Below are 23447 nucleotides of genomic sequence, written 5' to 3'. Positions count from 1 at the left end.
AATTGAAGTCTCATAAACTTGGCTTTATCTGGCTTCTGCCTAACTCTATGGCTGTCTTTCAGATTACTTTACCAATCTGCGTATTCCTTTAGTCACTTTTCCATCTCAGGGCTTTTCATAATGTGCTTACTGCTGCCTAGAAATTTCTGCCTGTTCAAATTAATTAATTGATTGATTGATTTTTACTTAAATGTAACTGTATTCTAGAAATTTCCTTTGGCCTCTCAGGACTATAAGATCCTGCCCTTATGCATTCTCCTAGCATTTCAGAGCACTATTTCAAAGCAATGCTTCCATTGTTACAATGAAAACGATGACATTGTAATACTTCTGTAATGATTTGTGTTATATCTTCCCTGTTACCATGGAGGATCCATGATGAGATTTAGTGGGTACTCCATCAATATTTGTTGAATGAATGATCATTTGACTATTTGCCTAGGAAAATTTCATGGAAGAACCCAAGACCTTTTCAAATTGGAGAGCAGGTTGGATGGATGAGGTGAGGCCACATTTTGGGAGCTTCAAATATCCACCTGAGTTGGATGTACCAGGGATTTCTAGGCTCTTAGAACTGACATAATTAAAGGGGCATTTTTTTGAAGTGTAAATTCAATAGTGGTTGTAGAGTGGATTGTATATAGGTCAGTCTAGAGTGGTGGTCCTCAAACTTGAGAGTGTGAAAGAATCACTTGGGTATTTTGCTATATGTAGACTCCTGACTTTTATTCTCTTTTCTTCGAATCTGATTCAGTCCAGTACCATAGCCACTAGCCACAGCTGGCTCGTAGGCACTTGAAATGTGCTTGTCTGAACTGAGATATGCTACAATTATAAAAATACCAGATTTCAAAGACTAGTATAAAAAAAAGAATGTAAAGTTTCACACTGATATGGTTTTTAATTGATTACATATTGAAATAATATTTTCACATGCATCAGGTTAATTTTACTTGTTTCATTTTAGTTTTTGAATCTGACTACATGACTATTTAAAATTACGTTTGTGACTCATCTGAAATTTCTGTCAGACAGTGCTGGTATAGGAGATGACACACTTTAACCAGCATCCCAGATGATCCTTACATTACTTTTAGAAAAGCTTTTATGCTTTTCAGATATTCCATAACGGATATTTTAGTAATGCAGGCCTAGGAAGTTGAGAGCCTAGACTAGATGGATGCCAAAGAGTTTGAATAAGAAGGTATATGTGTATTAGAACAAGATATTTTGAAAATTGAGTTAATGACTCAAAGGAAGAAGGGTACACTAAATAAATCCGAGGGGACAAGCCTGTAATACAGGCTAGTGTTGGTAAAATCTATGGGGATGTTAGGAAGAACTGCCCAAACTTGAGCCTATTCTGTTTCTTATTTATTTTGTAAACACTTAAGAATCCAGAAGCTTTGGAGAGATTTCTTTTTTTCTTTTTTAAGATTTTATTTACTTATTCATGAGAGACACAGAGAGAGAGGCAGAGGCAGAGGGAGAAGCAGGTTCCCCACAAGGAACCCGATGTGACTCCATCCCAGATCCTGGGATCTGGACCTGCGCCAAAGGCAGATGCTCAACTGCTGAGCCATCCAGGCATCCCTGAGAGGTGTCTTTGCTATTTTAATTGCTCGGTTTGACATTGACATCTTATTTAAATCATCATGAAAGTTTTTAAAAACTTGTTTTCAGTTACTTCAGTTTAGTTTTATTTACAATTCAGTGATGTCTTTCTAATGTGTAGGAGAAGGCTATTTGGGCAATGAGAAGGATAAATATAAATTAAGATTTATTTCTGTAGAAAATTCAAGCAGAGAGCATAACCAGACAAAACCACATCAGTAAAAGAGATAACTATGAAAAAGTGTCATAAACAGGCCTACACTCAATATTGGGATGCTAAAACCAGAAATGAAATTTTTAAACTAAAAATCAAGTGGAACTTTAGACTGAAAGTAACTTAATTAATGACTTAGTTGAACAGTTGAAGAGTCTTATTTCCTCAGTTGAGGAGACTGAGGTCCTGAGTAGATATGTGATGAGTTTAAGATTCAATATCTAGTTAGAATATTTAGTAGTAGAATCTAGAGTTCCTGACTTAATCCCTTTTTAAATTTTATCAATTTAAAGACATGGTAATGAATGCTTTTATTTTTAAAGGCTATTTAAAAAAAATCAACTGATTTTAGTTTAAAGTTATTCCCCCCAAGACTTATTTATTTATTTATTTATTTATTTATTTATTTAGAGAGTATGCATGAGTGGGAAGGGCAGGGGGAGAGGCAGAGAATCTCAAGCCGACTCAGAACTGAGCTCTGAGCCCCATACAGGGCTCAATTCCAGGACCCTGAAATCATGATCAGAGCCAAAACCAAGAGTCGGAACTTTAACTTCCTGAGCCAACCACATGCCCCAAGATTATGGGTTTTTATTCGTTAAACTACACATTACTTGCCAAGAAAACGACAGTACAATCCATAATGAATTGTAGGTCAATACACAAATAGTTTCAACTGCCAGAAGATGGCACTGTTTACATGTGAAATAATACCTCTTAAAAATTCAGGGTATATGTTTAAATTCAGCTCAAAGTAAAATGAAGGAAAAATGTATTTAATGGCTTCCAAGCTATCAGTATATGTGAAATACATCAAAATGAAAAGCTGAATCATAATACATTACATATTTCATATCCTTGTAACTATTATAGGGATACCATTTATATTTACATTCACTTTGCATATTAATTTTTTACATGGACAAAGTATTGAATCATTTTTCTTCTTTTTTTTTGAATCATTATTCTTATAGAAAGGTTTCTTTCAAATCGCTAAGTGTTATTTTATTCTTGAGGCCAACATCTTGTCATAAAGCAAGTTTGTTCTAAATCTGAGAAGAATGTATTTATTCACGATAGACACACAGAGAAAGAGAGAGAGCGAGGCAGAGACACAGGCAGAGGCAGAGGCAGGCTCCACGCAGGGAGCCCCACGCGGACTCCACCCCTGGGCTCCAGGGTCAGGCCCAGGCTGAAGGCGCGTCAACCGCTGGGCCGCCCGGGCCGCCCCCAATTTCTTAAAAGCTGCGCGGGCAGACAGTCACCAGGCCCTCTCCAGCTGTGCTCGGTGCCACGCAGGCGGCTTCTTGACTGGCTCGAAGCATCTAAGCAAAAGTTTGCGGGGGGGGGGGGGGGTCCCTGGGGCCACGTTAAGATGCAACCGGCGCGCAGTTCACATCACTTTGAAAATAGCTTTGAAAAAAAAAATCGCTTTGAAACTGCCGAACTGGGATCCTGGGCCTCACTCCGCAGGCCTCGGAGCGGGCGTCAGAGCCAGGTTTTGCAGTCCTCTCGCCTCAGCTGCGGCCCCGCGACCACAATTCCAGGTGCCCGCCAGGACCCTTCGAGCCCCGACAGCCCGGAAGCGCCTGACCACGCCTACCCACTGCGCCTGCGCGAGGCGCCCCCTCCGGCGAGCGGGGAGACTGGCGCTGGGCGGGCCGAGAGGCTCGTCGCGCCTGCGCGAAGGCCCCGGGGAGCAGCGTCGTTACTTTCCAAACGACTGGCGGGAACCGTTGGAGGCTGTGCGGTCGCCGTCTGGTCTGCCGGGCAGCAGCGCGCTCCCTCGTCCCTAGGCCTGGCCGTGGCGCCGCAGCTCTCCCGCGAGCAGAGGCGGAAATCGTGGCCCAGTTCTTCTGTGAGTCCCCCTCCCGCAGGCCAGAGGGCGGGGACAGCTGAGGCCAGCGGCCCTGGAGGCCCGGCCGGCCCGGAGGCGGGGGCCGGGGGTGGGGGGCGGCTCTGCTCCAGCGCCCGCCTGGCTGGAGAATCTAATCTAGGCGCCTTGCTCCTGGGGGAGCGGGAAGCCCAGGTGCTGCCCGGCCTGCCTCGCGCCGCGCCCCTGCACCAGCAGCCTTGCGGGAAACTGCGGATCCCACAGGCTGCCCAGCCCGGCCGCCCGGCACCACCCCGAGCGGTGGAGCCCAGTGCACTTTGAACAGCCCATCCACCAAGCTTTGATTCCGGTACTGAGGGCGATGGGCTAGATTTAGGACCAGGCCATGCTTGTACCCTCTGATAGACTCTGGCAGGAGAAGAGGAGGGAAAAGTGAGGGAGAGGCTTGCTCTGGAGCATCCGACCGGTTAATCAATCAATTGCTAATGCAGACGCAAAAGCCTATTTCCACACCCTGTGATCACGTAACCTGAATTGGGGCTTGCATTACCCTGAGCTTGTAGTTCTACTTGGACGCTAGGTTAATGCAGTTTGGCATTTTTATTTCCGCATAAACGCAGGTATCGTGTTCTTTTGATTTAGAAGCAACATTTTTAAGGATTTTCAGTGGCACTTTTCCCCTACTCTGCTTTCAGCAAGACACGCACAAACGCACGTTTAGGCTTTTTCAGTTTGATGCCATGAATGAAACCGCAGCCACATCTAAATAGGCTTTATTTTCCAGAGTTACAAAGTGGAAATAACTTTAACATTCCTTTTGTTTTCAGCATTTGGCATCAACAGCATTTTATATCAGCGTGGCATATATCCATCTGAAACCTCTACCAGAGAGCAGAAATACGGACTCACCTTGCTTATAACAACAGATCCTGAGCTCATAAAATAATTCAATCATGTAGTGGACAAGTGAAAGGTATTTAATTGTTGAAAACCAATTTGAGTTTTGCAGGTCTTCTTGGACCCGTACTTTCTGGCATCTTGGTGTTCATTTTTCAGCTCTATACAAAGAGGTGTAGAACACTGCAATCTCAAATATAGTGATTCTCCATCGGAAGGAAGCAAATAATAAAGTGAAAGAAAGTCCACTCTTCCCTACCACATTTTGAGTGGGTTAAATATGTTGATGTTAGGAATCTGATCTGGCTTCACAAAACAATCTCTATCAACTCCTTTTGAAGTGATTTTTGCAGTTCGTGTAGCCAGGTGGAACAAGTTGGAATTTTACATAACTATGATGATGTTTATTATTGGAGAGAAATCCACTACATATTTTTAACATGATATATTTTCTATAGCTGCCTAGAGTTTAAAACCGTCATTATTTTAAGATAAAAGAAAATGAAATTGGATCCAGCCTGGGAACTAAACTTAAAAAAATACTACTAATAGAATACCCAATAAAGTTTTTTAATGTCTTACTGTCTTCATTTGTCTTTGTTAAAATCCTGCCTGTACGTTAGCCATTTCTATCTGAACACCCCTTGTTTTTTCTTAGCTCAAGAAATTACTGAATACTTGTTGAATGGATACTTGTTCTCCATCTATTCTGTCTCTTTTTTCCATGTTTTTCTCTACTTAGGATTCTCACTTCTAATTTTTCTGTGTTATAGGATGTTTCTCCCTGGCTCCTCATTTCACCTTCCAAAACTAGTTCCAAAAAAAAAAAAAAAATTACAGTAATTTTTTTATACCTGAGTCATATATATTTTGTTTGTTTGTTTCAAGAGGCTTTATTTTTAAAATTCTATTAATTGTGTTTTTATCATCTTCAGGGCTAAATCACCCAGGGTGATACTCAGATTACTTAGCCTGAAACATAGAAGTAACTAAGAATCTATGTCACCTTAATTTGATGAAGAAGCAAGCCCTGCCTAAGTTACTGGTTTTTAGGTTGTCTCCTTTAAGGCTACACTTAGGACATTTCACCTCAGTTGTATGTAGACCTTCCTATTTAATTTGTCCCTTTTATTTTAGTTAGAATGTAGGAATTGCTTTTCTTAGAGGCAAATTGTTCAATCTCTTTGAATCCCCATCCCTCTAGCCTTCTTAAGGAATCTACCCTAGTTCTTCTCTGGTATTTCTGGTTTCTTTGTTTTGAGATATTTTCATTGGTTTCATTTGTCTTCAGTTTTAAAAGAAAAAAATTTCCACCCACCCCAGATCTTTAAGTGACTACCTAATCTCTTCCTCTTCCGAGCAAAATTGAGACAAGGTTGGTTTTTGTCAAGGGGTCAGCAAGACTGATGGCCCATATCCAGCAAGTGGCCTATTTTTGTACTACCTGCAAACTGAGTGTTTTCAGATTTCTCAAGGCTAGTTTTTTAAAAACTACGCAAGAGACCTAGGTGGCCCACAAGTCCTAAATATTACAAGATTGTTTTTGTGTCTTAAAAAACAAAACAAAAAAAAAAACTGTGTATTCTTGAGTATATTATCCCAAGTTCCAAGATTAATTCAGGGCTCATTATGAGGCCCCCTTATTATAATCTCTAAGATGACTTCTGACACATTCATAACTTTACTAACAATCTTTGTGTAGTTGACTCATAAACATACATGCAACCCAAGTCTTCTCTTTGCTCATATAGTAAGTGGCTCCCTTGATATCCACATGTGGCTAACCTAGTGATACTTGAAAACTAAATTTAAGGGGGTCCTGGCTGGCTCAGTCAGTAGAGCATGCAACTCTTGATCTTGGGTTGTAAGTTCCAGCCCCACATTGGGTGTGGAGATTACTTAGAAATAAAACCTTAGGGCAGCCCGGGTGGCTCAGCAGTTTAGCACTGCCTTCAGCCCAGGGCATGATCCTGGAGACCTGGGATCGAGTCCCACATCAGGCTCCCTGCATGGAGCCTGCTTCTCCCTCTGCCTGTATCTCTTCCTCTCTCTCTATCTGTCATGAATAAATAAATAAAATCTTTAAAAAAGAAGAAAAATAAAACCTTAAAAAAATTGTAAGCATCATGTCTCATTTCCATTCTCTTTCAATGAATGGATCAACCTTCCAACCAGTGGTATAAACCAGAAAGTTGGCAACTATCTCTGAGTATTTCCTCTTCCTTAGTCTCATAAGTATCCAATAAATCTTAACAATTTTAATCACGAAATCTCTTGACTCTACCTATACTGATCCATCTCTACCAATTTATCCTTCTATAAGCCTTCAGTACCTCTTGCTTGAATTACTAATCAATTAGCATCCCTAGATCCTCTCTTTACTTCCACTCTACTTTCCACACATCACAGCCTAAAGGATAGTTCTGAAATATAAGTTTAATCACATCACACCCTACTTCAGACACAGTAATGACTCCCCTGATTCTTGAAGTATAAGTTCTTTAATTTACCCCATGTGACCTTGTGTGGTCTGACCCCTATGTATCTTGCACAAACCGACCTTGTTCATTCTCCCTTTCTTAACTGTATTTGTATTACCCTTTCAATCCTCTGGTCAGATACTTTTCGCTTTTCAGTATTTTAGACCTGTACCCTTTTCTGTAATCTTTTGCATATTTAATGGTATTTATTTGTAGAACTGAAGTCAAGTGAGAATTCCCTGAGTCAAATTTTCCTATATTCTCTCATTGGATCACATACTGCACCTTCTTAACATTTATTACAATTAAAAATTTGCATTTATTGCTGCAGTGATTAGATTAATGCTCATCTTCTGGAATTTACCTTGGATTAGAGTATACTGCATGTTCACTACTCTGTGCTTAGCATTCAGTACTAACTACATCTGGTACGGATACTGAGAATTGGACAACGGGAACTAGGTTATTGTGAGGCAAGTTTTCTGTACAGGTTGGAGGAGTTCCAAAATACCAGTGGTAGGAATTTGCTAAGGGCAGAAAGTGAGACCTGGGAAGAGTTACTTTGTAATGCAGTGAACCAAAAAAGATGCCCTGTTCTGTATTGCAGATTGGTTATACAAGTGTTCAGTTCAGAAACTGGTGGTATTCATCTCAAATATTGAAAGCGGTGAAGTCCTTGAAAGGTGGAAGTTTGATATTGAGTGCGACAAGACTGCAAAAGATGACAGGTAAGTATGAATTAAACTGCTTCCACTTTCATAGATTTTTTTTCCAAAACTTGTTTTCTTGACTAAATGAGTTCTAACTATATTGAACTAGTTTCGTATAAGGTAGTTTGTTTCTAACTATGTTAGATCTCCCGTGGAGAAGAATAAGACTCACAAACTGTGCTCACAAAAGAGTCGTGCCTATTATGGACTTGTATAGTGTACTTTTAACATAACTGCCCTTAGTCTAAAATCCATAAATTTCACCCTTTAGTATTTATGGTGCTATATGTAAGCTACACATGATGTATTAGGTGGGCCATTTAATGGATTGTGTCAAGGTACTTTTAACCATGAAGTATTATCCTAGATTTTCTCCTAGCTTGATATGCAGCTCTACTGTATTTCATTTAACGCTATAAACTTCCTAAGACACTCTGAACTGAAGTTCTTAGATCCTCTGGATGGGAAATGCCCCCTCATTATATGCTAATTCTTAGCATTGTCCCAGGCATGCTTACCTGTAAACTCAGAACTCTCTCTCATAATGAAATGTAGTTTGTTCCTGAAGCCTTTGGTCTGTTTTAGAAAATGTTTATTTTATTTTTTAATGAATTTATTTTTTATTGGTGTTCAATTTACCAACATACAGAATAACACCCAGTGCTCATGCCGTCAAGTGCCCCCCTCAGTGCCCACCACCCAGTCACCCCCACCCCCGCCCTCCTCCCCTGCCACCACCCCTACCTAGTTCGTTTCCCAGAGTTAGGAGTATGTATGTTCTGTCTCCCTTTCTGATATTTCCCACACATTTCTTCTCCCTTCCCTTATATTCCCTTTCACTATTATTTATATTCCCCAAATGAATGAGAACATACAATGTTTGTCCTTCTCCGACTGACTTACTGCACTCAGCATAATACCCTGCAGTTCCATCCACGTTAAGCAAATGGTGGGTATTTGTCATTTCTAATGGCTGAGTAATGTTCCATTGTATACATAAACCACATCTTCTTTATCCATTCATCTTTCGATGGACATCGAGGCTCCTTCCACAGTTTGGCTATTGTGGACATTGCTTCCAGAAACATCCGGGTGCAGGTGGGTGCAGGTGTCCCGGCGTTTCATTGCATCTGCATCTCTGAAGTAAATCCCCAGAGGTGCAATTGCTGGGTCATAGGGCAGGGCTATTTTTAACTCTTTGAGGAAGCTCCACACAGTTTTCCAGAGTGGCTGCACCAGTTCACATTCCCACCAACAGTGTAAGAGGGTTCCCTTTTCTCCGCATCCTCTCCATCATTTGTGGTTTCCTGCCTTGTTAATTTTCCCAACTCTCATGGTGTAAGGTGGTATCTCATTGTGGTTTTGGTTTGTATTTCCCTGATGGCAAGTGATGCAGAGCATTTTCTCATGTGCATGTTGGCCATGTCTGTGTCTTCCTCTGTGAGATTTCTCTTCATGTCTTTTGCCCATTTCATGATTGGATTGTATGTTTCTTTGGTGTTGAGTTTAAGAAGTTCTTTATAGATCTTGGATGCTAACCCTTTTTATCTGATACATCATTTGCAAATATCTTCTCCCATTCTGTAAGTTGTCTTGTAGTTTTGTTGACTGTATCCTTTGCTGTGCAAAAGCTTCTTATCTTGATGAAGTCCCAATAGTTCATTTTTGCTTTTGTTTCTTTTGCCTTCATGGATGTATCTTGCAAGAAGTTATTGTGGCCGAGTTCAAAAAGGGTGTTCCCTGTGTTCTACTCTAGGTATACCTGGACCCAAGCTCAAGCTTGCTAATAAACCCTCGTGCGCTTGCATCGTTGTCAGCTCCTCGGTGGTTTCTTGGATTCGCAATCTTGGGCACAACAACAGTACTGATTACACTTTGCACTATATCTTGCAATTAGGTAGATGTATAATTATTACACATTACCATCGTATTACTATTCTTATACATTCATTCTTTATTCTTTTAGGTCCCTTAAAGAATCAATGGTATTCCTGGAAGCTAAAATAGATTTCATTTACATTAATGCAAGTTCTGATTAGTTAATGGAAAATAATTCTATGCAAGTTCCTGTACTGAATTATCCTTTATAGGTTTTTCACATGACTCTCTACTCTTTGTTTATTAGTATTTGTGGAGTGAAATGTAGTTCAAAAGAAGGAAGATGTTCTTCCTTTTATCTTTTCTGACTCTTTTTAAATGCAAGATTAATCATGTTACTCACTAAACATGACTTCTGAAAATCACATTTGGTCATTGAAGAACTATTTTTTTCTCTTTTATGGACTTCAATTCCCAATAGTGATGATATCTTACCATTTGCTGTGAGAAGGAAAACATAGCTGTGGTCCTAAAAGAAATTAAAAATATACTCTATTCTTGGTATATCACCATTAATGGGAATATAAATTTGTAAGAACATCGCAAAGGCATTTGTTCTATCCAAAGTATTTGTCTTGTTTACCATGATGCTGTGGGATCCATGTTAAGAGATACACACATAAATGGCCTGCACCACTATAGAGTGCTGTTGTTTTATTTGCTTGGTTTGGGTGTTTAATGAGTTAACCATCACTATCTCTAAAGTATGAAGTAGGTCAAAAAATATAAATACCTTAGAAATGAAATATAAATATGCAAGCATATGTATAGGGGGAAATGTGAAAATATTTATATTTCTAGAAATGTCTATATTTCTATAAAATGTATAAATGAACATAAAAATGTCAAACAGTAAGACTTTTAGTTCTAGAATATAAAAGTTCAGGTTTGTCATATTCTTTAGTTAGACACAAAGATATTTCTTCTCAAAGTAACACATTTATTGTAAAAATGCACTTTGGGTGTCATGTTCATCATGAGTGTTTCAGAATTTGAGACATATAAAAAATTTTTTTAGGTAATCTCTAGACCCAACGTGAGACTCAAACTTATAAACAACCCCAAGATCAAAAGTCACATGCTCCACTGACTGAACCAGCCAGGCACCCTTAAAAATTATTTTTAATGGGGTGAGTAGTTTCTATTTTCTCAACCAGATTTTCCAATATTTATTTCATAATCATATCCTTATAGATACAGTTAATTTTAATTACAAGACACTATTCTAACATTTTGCTATATGCATGAAATAGTCAATATCTCATCTTCTCAAAATGAGGTAAGTCGTCTTCCGGGACAGTCTCATACAGATTCATGGAGATGTTGGTAATCAATACAAAGAAAATTTAAATAGAGATGAGTGATTTTTCATGTCTCAAAACAGAAATTAATAAATCAGACAAATTCAGTTTTTACAAGAATGGCATAAAATAAAAAATCACAAAGGAAATATAACGATTACTCCAACAGCCCCCTGTAATCAAGCCAGTATCAGAGAAAGAAGAAAATTCTTCAAGGTAAATGTTTCACACTAAGGTTTTTTCTGTTCATTTTCTTGATGTTTATTTAGGAATCACAGCTGGGGTTTTTCACATTAACTTACATATTCTCTAAAATTGTGCCCTATGATTAGAGCTTCTATAATGATGGAATAAAGAAAGGGGCAGGGGGATCCCTGGGTGGTGTAGCAGTTTGGCACCTGCCTTTGGCTCAGGGTGCGGTCCTGGAGACCTGGGATCGAATCCCATGTCGGGCTCCCGGTACTTGGGGCCTACTTCTCCCTCTGCCTATGTCTCTGCCTCTCTCTCTCTCTCTCTCTCTCTCTCTCTGTGACTATCATAAATAAATTTAAAAAAAAAAGAAAGGGGCATTCTGGAGACATGATAAATGCCTATTTGGAGCCACAGGACTGAATTATCTGCTTTACAGAACTCAGAGTACATTCTCTGCAAAACTCTTATTATGTAACTGACAGCATTTTGCTAATATTTTTGTCCCTTCGCTTATTTATGTAAGAACTCATTAATGTATGTGATAAAGAACTGTGTGATGCTACGTTGTCCTACAATGCAGTATAGGAAAGGGTCTTTTCTGGAATACAAACTCAATGGTATTTTCTTTACAATTCAGTTCATTTTGTAACATATTACATATTATATACGAAGTACCTACTATGTGAGAAGTATAAGACCCTGTGTTTGACCCTACAAGGGATGGGATATAACAAGATAAATATGACTTAATCCAACAAAATTACAATCTCCTTTTTTTAAAAGATTTTATTTATTTATTTATTAATGAGAGACACACACAGAGAGAGAGGCAGAGATACAGGCAGAGGGAGAAGCAGGCTCCACGCAGGGAGCCCGACATGGGACTCGATTCTGGGTCTCCAGGATCAGGCCCTGGGCCGAAGGCGGCGCTAAACTGCTAAGCCACCCGGGCTGCCCAAATTACAATCTCATAAAGAAAACAGGACATGTAGCATTAGTTACTCTACTATAATCTCCCCCACAAAAGTGTCACGGGAATGATTTAAACATGGAGTAGACATATAGAGGACAGAGATAATTTCTTAATAGAGAAGGCTGAGGGAAAAGATATTTGATCCCATGACTTAGGTAGCAGTCACAATACTTTCAATCCAAATATCAGGCATACACTAAAAAAGTTGGTACAGGCTTGGTTTCATAGTTTTTGGTCAATGGCATCATAACTCATTAGCATCTGCTAACACATCAGAAATTCCCCCATGGTCTCCCTCAGCAGTCCTCCATTTATTGTCCTCTTCATCCCTACTCCTGGACCTCTTCCACAAGGCTTCCATGGCACAGAAGACTCTGGGATCATCCCAACCCTCTCTGCTTAGACACACACAACTGCCTCCTAGGAGTCCCAGTGGGAACAGGGACAGTCCTTTTTTGACTTCTCTATTCTTTAGAGTCCTCTAAATTTTTCTGCAGCTGTGATCACCTCTTACCTTTAGGGGACACTACTTTGAGGTAAAAAGATTTTGTGGGAAAGATCCACAGTGGTGTGCACAAATGTATAACATATTGAAAAATGGCTAAGATGTTGCCATGCTGATGGATGCCTGGGTGGCTCGGTGTTTGAGCATCTGCCTTTGGCTCAGGGCATGATCCCAGGGCCCTGGGATCAAGTCCTGCATTGGGCCCCCTGTGAGGAGCCTGCTTCTCCCTCGGCCTCTGTCTCTGCCTCTCTCTCTATGTGTGTCTTATGAATAAATATATAAAATCTTTTTTTTAAAAGGATTTTGCCATGCTGAGATGACAGAATGAACTACTCTTTATATATTGCAATTAGGAAAGTTTAGAGGCCAGTTTCAAAGTGCCACCTCAAAAAATGGGCTGGGGGTAGGGGTACTTTGTCTGGTTTGTCTGGGTGAAAGGAGAAGTAACAGGAGTGACTCAGTCAACATTCTGCCCATAGTGAAGTCATGTACCACAACATAGTAGAACAGCCATTCACTCATTCTTCCTTCCATGAACCCAATACATCTAACATATATGTATCTTATGCTCTATCCAAGTACATGTGTCTTTGAGGTCAAGCCTAATTCATCTGTGAATCCTCAGCACCTAGTTGAAATGATGGGGATATATAATAAATTAATGATATACATTGATGATATATACTGAATTATGGTATTAAAGAGTAAATCAATCAGTACTTGGAAGGAAAGATTAAAGGAAGACTACACAGTTATGATAATGTTGCTTTCCATGTTCTCTATTTCATTTTATCCACCTCATCAACTGATTATGCTGGAAAGTTTTCACAAGGATTTAAGTGCAGAATATGTAATGGACACTGACATCATTGATCTTGTATCTTAAAAAGTATAAAAGCCAGGTTATAATATTAAGTCTGTATGAATCAGGTACCAGTAACATTTAAATGTATAACACTTTTGCTAGAGTTAGCAGTGGATGGGCCCTTAAAAGATCATTATAATAAAGTGTTCCTTATGTACATCTAGAAGCACCCAAGAGTTAATTTTTTAAGAGAACCTACTATTGAGGAGCTCATGTACTCACCTACCATGATTCCCCACTATTTATAAGATAACATCTAAATTACTAGTGAAGCATTTAAAGACCACAGATACATAACATGACCTCAACTCCCCCACTACTCCTGTACATATTTTCTGATCTAATCAAACATATGTTACACATTGCAATTTTCTACCTCTGTTTATTTACACATGGCTCTCTTCTGTTCTCTCCTCCCTTTTACTGAAACAGAAATGTATCATATCCTTCAAAGTTCAGCACACAGCCCATCTCCATCAGGAACATTTTGCTGACTATGCCTCTTCCAAACCCTAAAAAAACACTTGTTATCATTAATGACTATTTGGTATTCAGTAAATCATGTGCATGCATGTATCTGTGCATGTGTGGTTTGTGTATTTAAATGCAGCTATCTTCTCTCCCAAGTCAGGCTGGAAATTGCTATCTGACAAAATATATTTCACTGATTTTTAAATATCCATATCACCCAACAGGTTATTTTTCAATTAGTTCATTGGTGATTATGATCATAGTTTTATTTTTTCGATTTAAAAATATTTTATTATTTATTTATTTATTTATTTATTATTTATTTATTTATTTTAGAGAGAGAGAGAGAGAGAGTGGAGGGAGGGAAGGAAGGAGAGGGAGAGAGAAAATCTTGAAACAGGTTCAATGCTGACTGCCTAGCCCAATGTGAGGTTCAATCCCAGGATCCTGAGATCATGACCCAAGTCGCAATTGAGAGTTGGCCACTTAACTGACTGAATCACCCAGGCACCCCATGATGGTAGTTTTAAATGTAAATTAAGAAAAATATCAGAAATCCATATTATCAGAAATCCGATATTTTCTTTGATAATTTAAAAAACATAAATAAGTAAATACAATTAAGTACATTAATCACTCTGAACTTTAACTCATCTTGAGTCCCCTGTTTCTTCACTCTGATCTCCCTAATTTACTTTTACTTTCTGAATACCACACTAACAAATACAAGGTTTTATCTGGAAGGCAAATGGGTAAATTCTAGTTTTTTCAAGCAGAAGAAATGTATGGTATCCATGTGTTTCAGTGAAAAATAACCTATAGGTGTAATTAAGTGCATTAACTGTTAGCATAATTTATGGACCAGAGTTGTCAAAAAGAAGGCACTGGGGCTAAAATAAGAACATAGAATCTTAGTTATGAACATTGATTTTTTTAATCGTACAGCCCTGAATTTCAATCCTATTCTAGATTATTTACCATGTGAATTTGGAAAAGTTTTAAAATCTATTTAAGGGACACCTGGGTGGCTCAGCTGTTGAACGTCTGCCTTTGGCTCAAGGTGTGATCCCCGAGTTCCCGGATCGAGTCCCACATCAGGCTCTTTGCCCAGAGCCTGCTTCTTCCTCTGCCTATGTCTCTGCCTCTCTCTGTGTTTTTTCATGAATAAATAAGTAAATAAAAAAAAAATAAATAAATCTTGTTGCTTATGAGTCTTCAAGATTTAGCTTTCTAGGAAACAAAAAAGATTCATGGCATAGAGTCGAAGATTTCGGTGGCAATCCCATGGGAAAAGCCCCAAACCACTAGGGAGGTACATGGGATATCTGCACCATTTCCTGCATGGAAACCAAAAGGAAGCAGAAATTTCTCACAGAATAATGAGCTGACATGTCTAAGAAAGAAGGGGCCCTCTATGTCCATGCAGAGTTGCTTATACCTCAACATGGAACAGATCAGTTAGTAAATGTATTTCAATCAGTCCCAGAATAGTATGGAAGAAATAGAAAGCCACTGCGATTGAGAGACATGCCTCAGCAACAGGTGTACAGACCAATTTCCCACGGTCAGATAGCAGTCTGGACACCTCAGCGGCTATTAGTATACATCAATGACACAGAACAATCAGATAAGTGCCACTTCACCATTTTACAGCCTCTGCAGCACCAAAAGACTCCAGAACATAGACACACTCATGGGGGCAATTAAGAAATCCTAAATCTCTAGCAGTCTTGGAACAGAGAATCAAACTAGACATCAAGTGAGCTATTTAGAACTACAGAACTGTACATTTCTTACATATGCCAGTGTATAGACGGAGATTGCTATCAGTGTAGATAGAATATATGATCCATGCATTGTTTTCCCATTCCCAGAAAGGCTTCCCCTGTCAAATAGGTTTGGAAAATTCATACTTTCCCTTTGAAAGTCAAATGCCCCAATTTTTTTTCCATATATATTTGACATTACTTGACCCTTTTGAAGTGACCCCATTAATTAATCATCCTGGGAACATTTACACTAGATGAACATGCTGTATATTGGCCATGGTGAAAATAAGGCTAAGTGAATTAAAATACACTAATCAGCCTTCTTCCTTAGATACAGGCCACAAGACCATGAAAAGCAGTACTTTCAGAAACTCGGCCTTTTGGCGGTGTGCTGGCACTTGCCAAAACAACCAGTGCACTACTGCACCGTCGGCAAAACCAGGACAGCTCTTTGGAGTTTCCCTCATGGATGTCTATGATAATGACAACTTGCCCTTCCCAATTCTGGTAGGTCTCAGTTTGGTCTTTTATTGCCTCCCTGAGGAGAAGAAACTCGGAGAGGCCAAGTGTTTTCATACAAACCTACCCCCAAATATGGAAATTATTAGACAGCCCCTGGCTGTGGCTGAGAAGCCTTGGTAGTATCATTTGATTTAGCCACTGCAGAGTCATGAGGCCAATACATCAGGACAACTTTTTGTCCATTCCACTTGTTTCCATAGAGACCCATGTAGGCCTGTTCAGATCAGTCAAAATGGACTCTGTGTGCATGAATCATCTTCACATTTTCCCATTGTTTTCTGAACTCACAGTAGACTCCAGTCTCCTTCAACTGAGTCTACTTAATCTAACAACAGAAAACATCTTACCTAAGCATAAAGACTCATCCTACGGCAAATATGAATCCATTAATCCTAACAGTATATGTTAAATGACAGCCACAGAGTTTGACCTGTGTTATCTCAAATCGGTCTACTGAATTGATACTGTGGAAATTTACAAAGTACCCAGTACCTCTGAAAGCACTACACTAGATTTGGGAATGTTATGCTAGGTGTGAAGACATATACCACGTTAGTTACATGCTAGCTACTACCCCGGTCCTTGTATCACAGCAATTTTGGGGGTAGCTAGAACTATCATCCTCCACACTTTACAAATGAATTAGAAATGTTTCAGTACAGTTCGCATGTGCCCCAGGTCACACAATAGAATAGAAGGATAATAGATTTCCGATCCCTTGGTCTTTCTGACTCCAGCCCTTATTATCTTTCTACACTGTAGGGAGAGGACATGACGATAGAGCAAAGGACAGTGAAAGACTCAAGAAGGAAATGTAATTGGAGAATAAGAAGAGAGCATTTGAGCTTGATTTTAATAGAGGAAAGGAAATAGAGGTAGTAGGAATGCAGCATGCAATCACTTAAAGACGAATCAACAAATGGGAAATGAGTATGGCAAAAAGATTTCCATACTTGGGGGAAGAGCATCTATGGAAGGGATAAGGAGAAAAGACTGGTAAAGTAGGAGACAGGCAAGGATTCCACAAAGGCCTTGAAACATGGAGTTTGATTTAAAAGGGTAAATACAATGAAAAAAATCAAATTAAAATAAGTGATTACAATGTTTCAGTGTATGACTGTAAGGTGGATTTTTGGGTAGAAACTATAGAGAGACATTGACTAAAGAATCTAAATTGACTTTAGTCCCCCCAGCTGTAAAACCACATATTGTCACATTCCCTAGGTCTTTCAAAAAGGAAGCAAGCTTTTGCTCTGGGATTGGGATATGAAATGCCATATACTATTCTTCTTTTCCTACAGGATATGCTTTCATTTATCAATCAGAAAGGACCACTCACGAAAGGCATCTTCAGAAAATCAGGAAGTAGAAAATCATGCAGAATCCTAAAGGAGAAACTAAATTCTGGGGACAGAGTGAACTTGGACAGCGAATCTGTTCTTGTGGTAGCATCTGTTTTAAAGGTGGGGAAAGTTCTAGCTTTATCCACACATGAGTAGCTCAAGTGGTGATTGGTGTCTTTCAATCATGATTTTCCAAGAACCATCATAGGCATAACTGATTAAGAATTTGACACACTGGAAAACACTTCATGAAATCAAAATTTAAGGAAGATACTGTAGGAGTTAAAAGCCCCATACATTAGAAATACTTTGTTTTTACCACACACCCCCACCTGAAGGCTCCATGCAGAATACTAATACTAATATGACTACTAGTAATAATAAGAAATTTCAAAATATCCACTGGCACATACATAATGTTCACCAAAGCAAACATCCTGCTTTTGATGACTTCCTCACCACCCTCCTAATGAAGGCAGTTTCCAAAAGAAAAATCATATGAAACATTTGAAAATAGACATAGAAGTTCACAATAGTAAGCAAATGTTTACTTTATCAGGAATCCAAAAAGGCTCAGTGAGGTGACCAAATCATTCTTAACCATCATTGTCTCCTGTTTCTTAGTGCCTTTTACTTTATAAGTCATGGAGGAAAGATTTTGCCATTTGTGTCTGCTTTCACCACATCCTAAGCATCCTTTAGTTAATATTTGTGATGTCCAGCCCACCATCCAAAGTGATAACAACATGGCAACCAGCTCTTGCTGCATGCCTCTTTTGATAAATCTAACTTTTGAAGTAGGTGCAACGGACAAAAGTAGTTTGGAATTCTGAAAATTCAATGGATCGACTCAAGAAATAGATTAATTTCGAAATTATATACCTAAATCACAGATATCCCATTGTATTGCTAAAATGGTAATGGAGAAAGAAGTGAGAACTAAAACAAAGAATTTAATCCATCTACCTTGGTACATGCTAACAGCTCTAAACAAAACTATGGTAATGCAGTAATGATGACACTCTTAGAATCAAGATCATATTTGGTCCTTCCTTGTCACATTTGGTCTTTCCTTCTCCGCCATTACTGTTCAACTATACAATAAATAGCAATACTCCCTGACCACTACTACACTGGGCTACAGTAAAACACACCACTAAATATATATATATATATAGGGATCAAGAGACAGGGGAAAGAATGATGATACATTAGGTACTCGGGTAACATGATAAGTGTAGCCCTCTTTAAGGTGCACACATGGAATTGATGCTTCTAGCAAGACTTAGTAGGGTCTTTTCTATTTCCATGTTATAAGCACAGACTAGGAAGATGGTGACCACATGTGCATAGAGTTCTTACACATTTCAAAAGTTTTCCCTTCCTAAAGTTGACTAATCTTTGTGGGGAATCAGACTCTGCAACCTTGGCCTGAATAGTATCATGTCAAACTATCTGGAGAATTGGCCTACACTAGAAATGAATATATCCTCAGGACCATCATGAGTTTGCCATTAGACCGTCTACTTTTATACAGTTAAAGAAAGGAAGAATGAAGCAGTTATGAGAGTAGCTTTTGTAATAGTTTGCAAAAAAGTACACAAAAGAGTAAGTGCCATATGATGGAAGGGAGCTTTGTCTTCCTTTCCACTGAAGCCTAGGCTCTGCTTTGATGCTTTCATTTTTGTTGGAGAAAATCTACTCTCCTGCTTTTGCATGTGCAAGTAAATGGATAGTTAGAGCTGAGCTCTGTGTGGGTCACAGTTTGAGTATCTATGAAGGAAGTAGGGACTGAAGTGAAGTTTCAACTCAGTGTTTTCTCTGTAAAACTTCCAATATATATTTTCTATTTTATATCTATGTTTGTTTGTATATATCTTTTTTTTATCTACATAAGGATTTTCTTCGAAATATCCAAGGATGTATATTTTCATTCTACCTTTATGATAAATGGCTTGGCGTTATTGATGAATTGACTGAGGAGGAGAAAATAAATGCAGCCCAAAGGCAATGATGCAATAATTGCTCTAATCTGGTCATGTCTCAGAAATACAGCCAATATGCTATTAGGAAAATATTGTCTTACTTTTTGCCACTTTGTCCACTAAAATACCGATCAATGCCAAAGAGTTTTAATTCTTCACACCTGTGGAGGCCAGTTTCAGAATACAGGCAAGCCTCATGGCTATTATTGCTCTTCACCTGACCTTATTAATGTGGAATCCTTAGCCATTGTACACCTTCTGAATATATGAAACTGGTAGACAAAACTCAGTGGCCTAAGAGAGATCCTAGAGCATCAACAGCCCATGGTATAACCTTATGTTTGTCAAACATTTAACCAGAGAGGGTTAGCCCAGAAATCGAATTCAGTGAAACATTTTCGTATACATTCATGCCTGGAACTCTGCTACAGCGGGTTGTGTACTAGATCTAGAGAGATGTTCTCTGTTCTCTGTCTCTATGCTTCCAGCTTCCTAAGTGCAATGACTTGCCTTATTCAGAAGTGCATCTTTCTGACTTTAGGCTTCTAGCCCAGCTACCAAAAGCGAACGTTGTTCTCTTGTGATACCTTTTTGGGGTGTTATACAACATTAAGCAATGAACCTCATCCAATCAGATGACAGCTTTTATTTTATCACTGCATATAGCCCCAAGCATTCTTTGTCTGCCTAATTCCTGGAGCTTGGAATTGTAAGACAACTTCATAAAAAAAGGTAGAGAGAGCTCTCATTTGTGTCCTCTGGGGTTTAGAATCCATGCTTTGAATCTGAAATGTGTGGTAGTAAATTGGATGGATCAGTACTGAAAAGAGCACATCTTCATAGGCCTCCTTGGAATGGCAGAGTTCGTTATCCTACTCTGGTGGAAATTGGGAAGGGGTGTTGTTAAAGTGGTAAATGCAGAGCAGTTGAGTCGCTTCCTTCCCATCCAAGATATTCAATACTAGACTGACTAAACAAAAGAGAGAGAAGAGTGGTGTGATATGGTAGGAATGAACCTGGGCTCTGGAGTTTGACAAGCCAAGGTTAAACTCTCAGCCTGATCCTTGAGCGGGGAACTTGTAACCTTGGGCAAAGCCATGGCTCCTCATGACACAGTGGTAACAACACCCAGCTCCTCTGGTCATTACTGGCAGATTCTAGTTGGCTCGGGCACTATGAGCACCCATGGCTCCAAACACATTGGCCTTGCTCTGCAAGTTGTGGCTCATTTAGAAAAATACTTGGCTACTCTTTTGCCTCTGCTACATCAGACAGAAACTACTAGAGTATTCCAGGAATTCCTAATGTAGTCACACCTGCCTAATAAGATGACAGCTTTATCCCAAGCTCATGTCTAGAGCCAGCATTAGGCAAAGCAAGACATGAGAAGGGACTGCTGTTAGATAGACAGACATGTTTTCTCTCCAGCCATGTGAGATTTTCCTCAAGAAACAAACAAACAAAAAAAACCTATGATAATCTCCACCTTCCAACTAAGATACTTCCTCATTTAAGAAATGGATTTCATAAGTTTTTGTCTATGGTTTACATATTTAAATAAGACATTATACAGAAGTTACAATCCAATATAAACTGGAAACGAAAATTTGAAAAATAAGTAAAGTTTAATAAAGTAGGTTACTTTGAAAACCATCCTAGTTTTAAAAATGTAACCATTGATATCACAAAGTTAGCTATTAAACTAGGCCACAAATTAGAACTTTAGCCCACTGACTAGTAGTATTTTAAAATCTGTACCGAAAGTACACTGTAAAGTATCACTCTATTTTATTTTTCTTAGGGAACTCAGGTTTCTATATATTTTTTATCAACTCTGCATTCTTCTTAGAAGTCTTTCACATTATTGGTTAGATCCAAGATTTATAAACAAAATGTGACTTATAGCTATGCCATATAAAAAAGAGCACCCCTTTGTGGACTTTTTGCATTACAGGCTTGTCTTGTACACTTTTTGATTGAAAATTGCCTCTAGATATTTGGAGAAGACATCACTTCTCTCTTGGGAGAGAATTCAATGAGTTGTGATAACAATGAGAAGGCTGCAGGTACTGTGAATAATTTAATTGGCTTTGGCCAGATGCAGACAGTAAGGTTGCTGGGGGTCATGGTAGATACTTAGCCCCGTTTTGGAGCCCAGAGCATCCCCAGGGCAATAATTCCCAGCTGCTCCTTCTTCTGAAGGCTGGCTCACAGTTCAAGGGAGGTTTCATACTGTTGGAGAACAAAGAAAGCATAGAAACTTCAAAAAGTTTCTAGCTGTATTAGGAGATAGCATGGTATGTTAGAGTGTTTGGGAATTTTTTTAAACACAGTTTTAAATGGATCTCACATATATATTATATATGTAGTTAAGCATATAATGCATAATTTTGTATTTCTATTTGTAATATATAAATGTGTTTTGTTTGAAACCAGAGCGCAAGGCTTTATTCCTCCTCCCTCCTCGTTTGGCTCAGTGGTCTTGAGGTACCATAGGATTCCAGTGCTCTTTAAAATGAGTTGAAAAGAACCAACATCATTGAGTAAAAAGGACCTGACTTGACTTCAAACCACCTCTCCAGAGTACAAACTCCAGTGCTCCCATTAATCAGCTATATGACATTTGACCTATTACTCAAGCTCAGTATCAGTTTATTCATCCCTAACATGTGGATAAAAATAATGTCTAAATCTCAGATATGCTGTAAAGATTAAATAAGATAATGGATGTAAAATACGTTTCTAATAAAGTAATTAATAGAACTAGGAGAAGTTCCCCTGAGACTAGAGTGAGTATTATTGGAGCCTAGCTGACCACAGCTCTCTGGCAACACCCCATTTTGTAAAACAGAGTTTAGATTCAGAACCTGGAGACACATATCATAAATCCCTCCATAGTTTTGACATCTGCATTTTATGACACATACCTCATTGTGTTGAGGAAATCTTTAGGGTAACCCACGTCATTAGGTATTAAGATTAGTCTTGTGTCATGTCTGAGAATATGTTGGTATAAGACAAGTGTTTGTTTTTCATCAGTGACATAAAAACAAACTGCTGAATCCAAGCCACTGAGAGTGATAGTGATTTCCAAAAAGGCAAAACTGTAGAATGCTACAAAGTACCCATCTGGCATGGGTCCATCCATCTACATGTCTACAGTTTACTAAGTCACTGAAGACTGGAATCTCCATAATGACGCTTGACGTTTCCTCTTTCTTTATTTTTCCAATGAATGATAAATGAACCCCATCCAACACCCAGCTATTTCCATTTAACGTTTTCTCCTTGGTCCCATATATTCATATTGAGGAAATCTTCCCACAAAATATCTCCTTTTTCTTCAATGCCTACCATATCCTATTACATATTTTTTGTATTGTATTTTAATGTATTGTATTGTACTGTACTGTATTGTGTTGTATGTTTTTATATGGATAATAAAAATCATTCCATAACTCAGTAGGTTAGACAACTATTTAACTTGGTTATGATTCACATAACACTTCACTGAAGGCTCAATTGAGGTCACTTGTGCAGTGACCTAATACTCTAGTTAGCCTGCAGCTCATCTGGAGCTAACCTAGGTGTCTGTCTATTGGAGCTGGCTCTCAATTGGTCCTCATGTCTTCCATAAGGTAACTTCTCCTCCTTTCATAGGGTGGAGGAAGAGTTCCCAGAACCAAAAGAGACTTTTCAAGAGTTAATGTTTGAGAGGACTGTGCAAAGGACCATGCCAAAGATGGTGGTTTACAAGATGAGGAAGCATTATTTCTTGAGACCACACATCATAAAACTCATGGCAGCACCACTACTACACATACCCTCTCTTCACTGGCTTTTAATCCTCAGTTCTCTACAACAGCATTTCCTAAGGGGTATTCCAAGTATGGT

General features: G+C 38.9%; 1 protein-coding gene across 5 annotated transcripts; it reads left to right on the top strand.

The window, feature by feature from the left end:
- The first annotated feature begins 3200 nt into the window (after positions 1-3200).
- LOC144291394 (uncharacterized) lies at positions 3201-22846 on the top strand. Of its 5 annotated transcripts, XR_013358654.1 has the most exons (6): positions 3201-3686; positions 7647-7767; positions 16035-16210; positions 17527-17688; positions 21508-21619; positions 21990-22846. XR_013358654.1 is itself a non-coding variant. In XM_077860886.1 (5 exons), the coding sequence occupies exons 1-5, from the start codon at positions 3204-3206 to the stop codon at positions 21544-21546; spliced, it is 981 nt and encodes a 326-aa protein (XP_077717012.1). In that variant the 5' UTR covers positions 3201-3203; the 3' UTR covers positions 21547-22846. The 5 variants fall into 5 exon arrangements, 4 of the variants coding, with proteins under 4 accessions (XP_077717012.1, XP_077717011.1, XP_077717014.1 ...); XM_077860886.1 differs by having other exon boundaries at positions 21508-22846; XM_077860885.1 differs by lacking the exon at positions 21508-21619 and having other exon boundaries at positions 21990-22845.
- Positions 22847-23447: the final 601 nt, after the last annotated feature.

The sequence above is a fragment of the Canis aureus genome, chromosome 20, assembly GCF_053574225.1.
Source record: "Canis aureus isolate CA01 chromosome 20, VMU_Caureus_v.1.0, whole genome shotgun sequence".
Taxonomy (NCBI): Eukaryota; Metazoa; Chordata; class Mammalia; order Carnivora; family Canidae; genus Canis; species Canis aureus.
The sequence above is the reverse complement of the archived record's forward strand: the minus strand, read 5'-3'. Positions and strand labels throughout refer to the sequence as shown.